Source organism: Pelobates fuscus, chromosome 5 (assembly GCF_036172605.1).
Source record: "Pelobates fuscus isolate aPelFus1 chromosome 5, aPelFus1.pri, whole genome shotgun sequence".
NCBI lineage: Eukaryota > Metazoa > Chordata > Amphibia > Anura > Pelobatidae > Pelobates > Pelobates fuscus.
In genome coordinates, this window is record NC_086321.1 from 71,822,392 (window position 1) to 71,832,734 (window position 10,343).

The window sequence follows — 10,343 nt, forward strand, 5'->3', positions numbered from 1 at the left end:
TCATAAATCGCTGAATAACACCCCACATGTACATATTTTTTTTAAAGTAGACAACCCAGGGTATTCAATATGGGGTATGTCCAGACTTTTTTAGTAGCCACTTAGTCGCAAACACTGGCCAAAGTTAGCGTTCATATTTGTTTGTGTGTGAAAAAAGTAAAAAACTTAGTATGACATTATATATATATATGATATATAGACATATATTATATAGGTATAATATATGTCTATATATATATACACATATATAATAATAAATTTTTTTTATTAACATTAACTTTAATTCTTTTTTCTGATTTTACAGTTGCAGGGAGACTGCCTGTCAGCACAGACAGTCCCCCTGCAGGCAGACACATGGACACCTATTGTGACCATGTGGTCGCCCTGTTGGGCGATCACATGGCCACAGGGGTCCTAATTCGCCATGGGGAGACTGTCTGGGCTGCAGGCAGTCTCCCCACAACGGGAGCACCGCTGATCGCCGCCGGGGGAACGACGGCGATCGGGTAAGTACATAGGACGGTTCAGGACCGTCACCGGTCGGCAACGCAAAAATGCCGATGACGGTCCTGAACCGTCCTCCGTCCTTAAGGGGTTAAATCACTCATATAGCAGCCCTGTCAATGATAACCGTAGGTCTCCTTCTTCTACCCTTTGGGAATAGACATCCTGTGAAATTAAGCAATGTAAAGCTCCAATATAAAAAAAAAAAATCAAGTAACCATAGTGACCTCTCTATACATCTGTTTCAGCTTCCTGTAAGACTGTTTTTTTTTTTTTTTTTTTTGTGCCAGCCAATATTACTTTCTTTAGCTATGATCTATGAGTTCAAATACATTCCTCCTCCTATTAACTCAGGAAATAGCTCCATAATTGTTTAGGAATGTATTGATGAACTTAAAGGGCTATCCTGATGCACTCCGTCCATAGGTCAACTTTTTGTATCAAAAGGTTACTTAAAACATCATAACCACTACAGTCCACTGTAGTGGTTATGGTACTAGGAACGCCCAAGCGCTGTTTCCTACTAGCATGGCAAACTATTTATCTATCAACATTTCGTCTGTTACCTGGGTCCCACATTGCTGGGCCTCCTCCTAATAGATGGTGATGTGCTCAACCTCAAAGAGAATCTGGTCTTGATTTCAGATTTCAAAAGCAAAATGGAATTGGGGCACCCCCGGAACATGCATCTTGCAGGGATAGTGCTGCCGTAGTGACCAAAATATATCCTGCCTTTTTTCTGCCTCATAAGATAATTTTGTTACAGGGCACTGTACATTTCATACCCAGTATTGCTCATTGTAGTAAATCGACTGCTATGAATAGCTTGCATGTATGTCTATTGCCCAAAACAATACGGAGTTCCAACCTGAATGAAAGCAGAGTGCATGTCTGTAATTCCATGTTTCATGTAAAGAACGCGTACACATATTGATGCCTTTGTCTAGATATTCTGTTATACCTTTTTATTTCCAAGAGAGAATATGAAACTGATGTTTGTCTCTGTTCTCTCCTTTCAGGTGTGACGAGTCACTCTGGTACAGCCTTGACTTATGTGGCAAACATTTGGCAGATGGTGTATTTGGAAGATTGCTGTCCTGTGGTGTGGTTGTATTACGCTGTCCAAGAACTGCTATTGGAGAACCAATGCTAACAGATGTTGGGTTAGAAAGTTTTTGTATAAATTATTCCACACTTCTTCTTTGTAGTGCACCCCTAGTGTTTTATAACAGCCAATTTGTACTGCGTTACTTTAGAACTGCCCTGTTTTATATATTGATATATCATCCTATCTATACAGTTTATTTTTTGTACTTTTGATGGTTTGCTCACTACACTGCAAATTGTAGTGAACTGAAAATCAGATTGCCACGTTTTGGTTATAACGGAGTTGGAGATTTATTTCCCAATCAATAGAATTTTACAATTGGGTTTCCAATTCACTGGTTTATTGATTAATGCCTCCATTTAATATTGTTGAATACGTTTTTCCAAATTATTTTAATATTTTTTGGTAAACGTTTAAATTATTTTTTCAACATATTAATATCAAAAAATGTTTCCTATAAAAAAAATCTATATTATAAAGTTCAAATATTTGTCTTAATGCGTGACTACTTTCTTGCTGTTGACATTATATTTTCACATCTTTTGTCTATTCCATTCACAATAAAAAAAATGCCTTTGAAAAATATTTTTCATAATATTAAATAATTTTAAAAGTTTATCAAAAAATATTAAATCATTTGGAAAGCTTATGCAACAATATTAATCTGAGTCCCAAGATAACTTCAAGCTTATGTAGACGTTTTAGGGGATAAAAGCCGTTCAACAATGGGGAAAATAAAATATCTTTGGCATTGTAAAAAGCTCTTCTGAAAAGCAAGCATCTATAAGGGTTTTTAGATTTATAATCAAGATGATTTATTTAAGTATCTGCTGTAATATTGGTTTGTATGACAATATCCAGGTGTTGTTAGATTACTGGTACTGGTTGCTAGAGTGGTGTAGTTAGACATCTTTTAATTAAGCAATATTTTGAGAATCTGCATTCATGTAAGTTTTTCTTTAAATTTCTGCTTGTGGTGTCCTTTCCAGATCTCTGCGACTGCAACATGTAGACCTTTCAAATTGTACAGTAAGTACAGACGCTCTGCAAAACATTTTTGCTTCCTGCTCCAGACTGCAGAACTTGGCATTGGAAGGACTGGAGCTTTCTGATGGCATAATGAGGTAAGAAATAACAAGCTACTTCTGCAAGTACATTGGCTTGGCTCTGCATAACACAAACGCTTGGAAATTGGACCAGATATAGAAAAATAGATAAGTTTGGCCAAATTTTACTTAGTCTTGTAATGCAGAGGGTAGACACATTCTTTTGAATGCTTGTGTATTCCAGCACTATTCATTTTCTATTCATATTACAATTCACTTACAATGCTCATTCAAGCTATTCTTACAGAATATGTATATATTTGTTAGCATTCTGTCAAGTTATTACATTTTCTTTTTATACCTTGCACTTTTTACATTTTCGTTTTAGAAATGTTCACGTTTCTAGACTTTTAGGCATATTAGACATTTCTAGACTTTCTTGACAAATTACTGTTAGAACTTTATATATGTTCTATATCCGGACTGCTTTAATCCTTGTCTAGATCCATGAAATCAGTTTTGGTATTTTTATTCCAGCTTCATTGCTCAGAATTCAGATCTCATTCGATTAAATCTTGGCGGATGCTCTGGGTTCTCTCCAGAGGCACTCACTGCAGTGTTAAAGAACTGTACCAAGTAAGACCTGTTGTATGTCCTTTTAATTGATCTAATGCCTTGTTTTTCATTATTAAAGGGAAATAAAAATAATGTGGTGTTTTCTTCCTGTCATGTAAGCTTCAACCCACTACTGGCAAAAGCTTTTACCTAAATGTAATCATCACACACACAGAATAAAGAAATGAGAGAAATGTGATTAAAACAGCAACATTTATTAGAAGTGGTTAATGACACCAACACTATTTTAATGCATTTGATAGGTTTTGGCTTCATTAATATGCAGTATTTAAAAAAATAAATAAATAAAAAGTTGCATGCTCAAATCTATATAGTTTTTGCATAAAATAAATAAATGTTTTGCACCATAAGCCAGCCTCTTTAGTCACATCCTCACTCCAGTAAAAGACTTCATTATCAAAGGTATGCACACAGCTCAGCCACTGACTGTATTGGATGATTGGAATAAAGCAACCTGCATTAAAACGAGAGGACACCCAGGAAGTTGTATAGTAAGGATATGACTACATGTTTGTAATTTGATTGTCTGCAGCCAAGTTGTAAATTAAAATCTGCTCACTCACTGCTGTTGGAACTTAGATTGTGTGTACCTTTTGATAATGACGTTTTTGCGGCTTGGCTAATGAGGCAGGCATATGGTGCATAATTCTGCAAAACATGTTTTTTTTGTGTGCAAAAACTAAAATATTTGAGCTACCCTCTTGGTAAACACTGCTTTCCTTAGTTTGTGATGCTATATTACTGATGTTTTGAATTAATAAGTGCCACAACTACATTGTTAATCCCTGCAATTGTGTGTCCTTGCCATATTACTTGAGTCTTACACATTGAGCAGGAAGTCCAAATTGTGATTTTTATATTTTACTAATCAGGTGACATGTTCTTATTCTAGGTTGAGCGAATTCAATCTGTCATGGTGTGATTTCACAGCAGAACACGTTCAAACTGCAGCAAGCAATTTTCCTAGTTCAATTACGGAATTAAATTTCAGTGGTTACCGGCAGAACCTAGAGCAATCAGGTGTGTAATACAAGAATGGTGATCTAGTTGAGTTGCAGCTGGATTAGAGAAATAAGCAAGCACATCACACAGATATTTATAATGGCTTGTAATAACCGGTCACTAAAATCAATCAATGTTACGCCAATGTCCAGTCCTGTAGCCATTTCTGATTATGGCTACTTATCAGTGCTGGCCTGTGCTTCTTTCTTTTTGTCCAAACAATGGTAATTGGGTGCTTCGGGCAAGACCTAAGTTTGTTTTAGGGTCTAGTGATCTAGAGGCACCATCTAAAATGACAACTTACAATTGAGGGTTCTAGGTCTTCATATAAAGTATAAAAATGCTAAAAAAGAAATCATATATGAATGTCTGTCTGCATCTATAAATTGGTTGTGTTTAGATATTATCTTAATTATCACATTTTACTGCCTTGCTGTAAGCATATTTTAATGAGTGACCTCTCCAAAACATTACTACAAGCCCTGACTTTGTGGCATCTCCTCGAAGCTCTTATTGGAACACTGCAGTGTTCTAAATAAATATGTTTAGTTAGTCTTAGTGAATTATCTGGGCCACTTTGTTAAATAAATAATTTAAAGGGACACTATAGTCCCCTAAACAACTTTAACTTAATGAAGCAGTTTTAGTGTATAGATCATGCCTCTTGGGTTTCACTGCTTAATTCACTGACATTTAGGAGTTAAATCACTTTTTCTCTTTATGCAGCCATTGCCACACCTCCCCTGGCTTTGATTGACACAGCCTGCATGAAAAAAAAATGGTTTCAATTTCAATCAGATGTAATTTACCGTAAACAATTTTATCTCTTGCTCTGTAAATTGAATTTTAATCGCATACAAGAGGCGCTTGCAGGGTCTAGGACGCTATTAACATAGCAGGGGAGAAGAAAATCTAAATTAAACAGAACTTGCAATAAAGGAAGGATAAACATTAGATGACTCTTTACAGGAAGTGTTTATGAAGGCTGTGTAAGTCACATGCAGGGAGGTGTGACTAGGGTTCATAAAGAAAGTGATTTAACTCCTAAATGGTAGCGAATTGAACAGTCAGACTGCAGGGTCATGATCTATACACTAAAACTGATTCATTACGCTAAAGTTGTTTAGGTGACTAGTGTCCCTTTAACTGTAATAAAACAGCAAGAAGGTCCCTCACCACAGCCGTGTTAAATGACAGCATGGACTATGTTATGTGTACTCTGGCTCAAGTTCTTTATGCTGGAGGAGTTGAGAGGAAGGTTCCTATGGCCATATGTGGTGGCACTGCAAAGTAATGCACTGATTGTGGGAATATGTCTTTAAACTGATTAAGCATTAATGGGGCTGTCTCTCCCATTAACAATAGAGATTGTCAGTCTGACTGTTAATTTCCACTAGCCATTGGTGAACGAAGATTCAGCCCTGGCAAGTAGAAATTCATTCATGGTTAGTGGATTCTGGGCCCTCCAGACTTGCAGGGGCAAGTATCATTTAGGCTTAACTAGCAGCATAAGACTTGACATTTTGAGTTCTGAGTTACAGTACTTTAAGAGTATATAGTGTACTATAATGCAAGTCTTATACTTTTGTATTTGTGTTTCTATTACAGAATTGGAATGTTTAGCAGCAAGGTGCCCCAACCTTACAAGTCTAGATTTAAGGTAAGAATCAAATCTACTAAAACTGGGTTCAGGTGGTGTTTTTTTGTTTTGTTTTTTAAATATAGGATACATACATGGGTAGGGCAGTTTGTGGTTTTAGGGACTAACAATTTAAGTTAATCTTAATTGGTGTTATAGTGGGATTTTTGACAGATTCCCACCCCATATCCCCTGAATAGCGACTCCTCTTACTTGACTAAGTTCCATGAAGTACACCCAATTCAGTGAAATTTTCCAAAGTTTAATTAACGAAGGTGAGTCCAGATTGAAAGGCACAGAATTGTTTGTAATTCAAAATAGTCATTCAAATTGTAATAATATCTAAATTTACACAAAATTCTGCTGCGGATTGTTATAGCTTTTCTGCTGAAAAGTATAGAAAATTTCTAAACTGACTAAATTAAAATTCATGATAAAATGTTATCTTGTTTTACCGGAAAGTCTTAATTATTCCAAATTAAGATATTTAGAAGTGGACTAATGCATCTAACCCTTTTCTTTACACAGTGACAGTGTTTTACTGACTCCAGATTGCTTCGATGTGCTCAAGCAACTTCCACACCTCCAGCACCTTGGTCTTAGTCGCTGCTATCAAATATGTCCTACAACACTGCTGTAAGAATACACTTTATATTAAATAGTAACTTAACATCTGTGCTTATACATAGCTCACCGGACTACTAGTTTTACGAAATCTACAACAAATGGCATAGGTTTTCAGAATGCAATGCATAATAAACTGCATGGTTATGGTTGTAAATACAAAAGGATTTTTGTATGCCAGATTCTCCATTGTAATCTGTAATCTGCACATCATACTGGTTAGGTATGTAACTTGTCCAAATGTGGTGTGTTTAAAAAAAAAAAAAATAAATAAATAAAAAAAAAAATTAAAAGGAGTGGGGGTGGGGGCAAGAGAAGGTGTATTAGGTGCAAACCGGATCATGCATTTCTCAGCAGTGTAGCTGCCGCAGAGACCAAAATGTATACAAAATACAGATTGAGGAACAGCAAACCCACAAAAATAAAGTTTTACATTTTACAAGCCTAATCAGCAAAAAACAAAATGTTGTTCCATATGGTTTTATCGTGTTAAGCCAACCACCGTACCCCAATATCAGTGGGCTCTAAACCAATTCTAACTTAGGAGACAAATAGTGCTAAATGAGCTAAAGTGTATTTAATTGGTTGTAAGAGCATTATGATATATAATTTATCTCCCACATTGGAATTAGTGTACCATATATACTTGTGTATAAATCGAGAAAATTTAGTCCTAAACTTCAATTTAAAATGCAGAGTCGACTTATTCACGGGTCCGTGCTAGTTTCGATATGCGGGGCAATGTCGACCCCCGAACGCCGTTCTCCTAGCTGGTTGGGAAGTCGAACGGGCTCGGGTACAGGTTTTAGCAGGGTACGCAGGCTTTTGTAGCAGACTCAGAGACCCATGCCGTCGACGACCATGTACCGCTGCGTTCGGGAGACGAACACGTGGGTTCGTATATACAAATGGCGGCCACCCAGGGAATGCTTGTTTGCGGTCAGTGATTACGAGGTGTTAACAAGGTGGACCACACAGTGTCTGTTCGGTAACCGAACAGAAGGGGAACAATTCCATTTGAAAATCATACTCTTGACTTATCCACAAGTCATAGCATATTTTACAGTTGTTGGTCAAAAAACTGCACTCGATTTATACACGAGATCGACTTATAGACGAGTATACACGGTACCTATGTATAAACTTACTGCTCCAATAATTTTTCATGTTTCTTCTTGCAGCGAGTTTGGAAAAATCAGCTCTCTGAAGACACTTGAAGTGTTCGGCATAGTGACAGACAGTTCGTTGCAGCTACTAAAAGAATCCCTTCCTCACATAAAGATAAACTGCTCCTTCTTCAACACTATTGCCAGGCCCACCATGGGAACAAGCAAGAGGAACCGAGAGATATGGGGAATTAAATGTAAACTAACGCTTCTTCAAACAGATGCTTTGTGGCCAGGAGATTTCCTATATCCAACAGATACATGAAGTTCACTGTGAAGCTATGATCCTTTGACGAGACTCATTTGGCTTCTGTTTTATACTTGAAACTGCAAAGATTTTGTAACAATGGACTTTTTTATTATTTTTTTTTTAAATGGATAACAAATATATTCACATTTGTTTTGTACAAGCCCATCTGTGCAGTACAAAATATGGAAGGCAATGTGATAAAACTAATTTACAAGTTAGGCTCTGCCTGAGGTGTTTTAAGGAAACAAAATACACTAGCTATTAGTGAACACATCTCCCAAGGCTATGCCTAGCATACAAGCATGGGGTATGTAGTTTATAGGTTGCCATAGAACTTCTGATTATCTACCGCTGAGAAAGGATGATGTTTAGAAGACTATTGACTGGTCTAACATCTGGAATGCATTCATGTACTTTTTATTTTTATTTTTTAAACTAGTGCATCCTTAAAATTCTATTAAGAATGCGGTCTGCCATTGATTTGACATACATGGAAGCATGCTAATCCACTTGTAGGTCACATCACTGTCTGGGAATACAGCATTTTATATCTCCATATGATTGGAGACAGAAATGTGTCTAGAACATAGCCAGATTCAGTGATTTATAAGTTATTCACTAAACTGAAAAAATAAACAATTTCATGCTGGGAATTACATATAATAAATGTAAAGAGTTTTCCCACTTTTGGCCAATTTCCCAGTCACTTTCTTTTTTACAGTCAGGAATTAAGGGCTGAACTCAATGGTGCTAACTGAGCTTGGGTCAGCACTTCCCATATGCATGTAGTATTAAGAAAAAATGCTCAGGCAGAACTTAATGGACCACCAAAGTGCACAGCAATGTTTTGACCTCTACCCAGGTCTTTGTCATGCCTTGATATAGACCTGTGTACTGGTCGAAACGCTGCTGTGCACTTTGGTGGTCCATTAAGTTCTGACTGAGCATTTTTTCTTAAAATTCCTGACATAATGACCTCTTTATATCAATACATTTGCTGCCAAATGTTGTTGGCACCATATTTTTTTCCTGAAGGCCTTGATGTCCACACATTAAACATCAAGTTTAAACCGTAACCATTTACTTTCAGGTTTACATTTCCATAAACCCCAGTGCACATTGCAAACGTTACAAAGAACTAAAGAATGCTGTGATTTTATTTATATATTTTATATATTGTGTCTGTATAAGAATGAAGTTTATGAAATTGCACGTCAACACTGAGCAACCCAACATTTGTACTTGTTCTATGGGCTGAATCTAGGATTAACAAGTAAACAGAAACATCAGGGTTAATGTTTTCTTTTTAGTCTTGCAGTTTTTAGGATGGGTGATATTTAAGATATGATAGGAGTTTCTTCTTACACAACACATGAACCTAAGTTGTTTATAGCTAAAGGTCCACAGAATTAACTGTTGTCATTACAGCTGTTGGCTAATCATGTAAATGTAGCCCACAATAGGTGTCACGCCAGCTGTTTTAAGCTTGAATTTGAAAGACAGACAAATATGCTTAGGTTTACTGTTTTGGAAATTTATGTTCCTGCTCTATTTTCTTTTTCTTCTAATGCACTCGCATTTTTGAGGAGTATGTGTATTTAAAATTGAAGAAAACGTAGATCTAAAGTTGGCAGGTGCAAGTGTATTTTGTATGAAGTTTGTCTTCTCCTCTTCTCCAACTCCTAATGCATTTAAAGTTGTGGGGTAAAATGCTTTTTTACACAGAGCAGTACTACTGTCATGCACAGACATGGAAATAAGAGTCTACATACAAGATTCACCATGGCATAGCCACGTGGTGAGCTGGTTGGAATTATATTGTGGCTTTGTAACTTATTTAGAATGCATGTACCTTCAACTGCTTTAAACATGAAATGCTGTTTGGTGTTCGGAAAAATCTTTTAAATAGTCCAGTTTTGTCTACTAGTGCTGTTGTCAACAGATATGCCACTATACCAGAATTTAACTGGATTATTGACATTTTTTACAACCAAAAGACTATGCTGGCGTGCAAATATACCCTTGTTCCATGGTCTATTTTAATTAATTTAAATCCTGAATACATTTTCACTGGCTGTGTTGCAGTGACATGTAGTGTTAAGCATGGCAATTTCTCCTTGAACGTTAAAACTATTCCTAGTCAACATTCATGAGTACAGGGTTAGATGTTTTGTATTCACACAAATTCTAAACTTATATATTTTTATTTTTAAATCTGAGTTCACGTTAAACAAGTATATTTCACTTATTTTGATCTTAACACAAATTATACAATTATTTGGTTGCTAAACAAAGAATGTTTGTTGGCTTCTGTACTTTTCTGTACTATGTAAAACAAAGACATTTCTTATTTAGTTTTGTATACACT

General features: G+C 36.3%; 1 protein-coding gene across 1 annotated transcript in view; it reads left to right on the top strand.

Annotated features, from left to right (window-relative positions):
* The window catches only part of SKP2 (S-phase kinase associated protein 2), a 16,848-nt gene extending 8,465 nt beyond the window's left edge, over positions 1-8,383 (top strand). The window contains exons 4-10 of the mRNA XM_063456855.1: positions 1,524-1,667; positions 2,602-2,736; positions 3,196-3,294; positions 4,187-4,314; positions 5,905-5,956; positions 6,464-6,571; positions 7,741-8,383. Coding sequence (XP_063312925.1) covers positions 1,524-1,667; positions 2,602-2,736; positions 3,196-3,294; positions 4,187-4,314; positions 5,905-5,956; positions 6,464-6,571; positions 7,741-7,990 — 916 coding nt within the window. The 3' untranslated portion in view covers positions 7,991-8,383. The remainder of the gene's footprint in view (positions 1-1,523; positions 1,668-2,601; positions 2,737-3,195; positions 3,295-4,186; positions 4,315-5,904; positions 5,957-6,463; positions 6,572-7,740) is intronic.
* Positions 8,384-10,343: the final 1,960 nt, after the last annotated feature.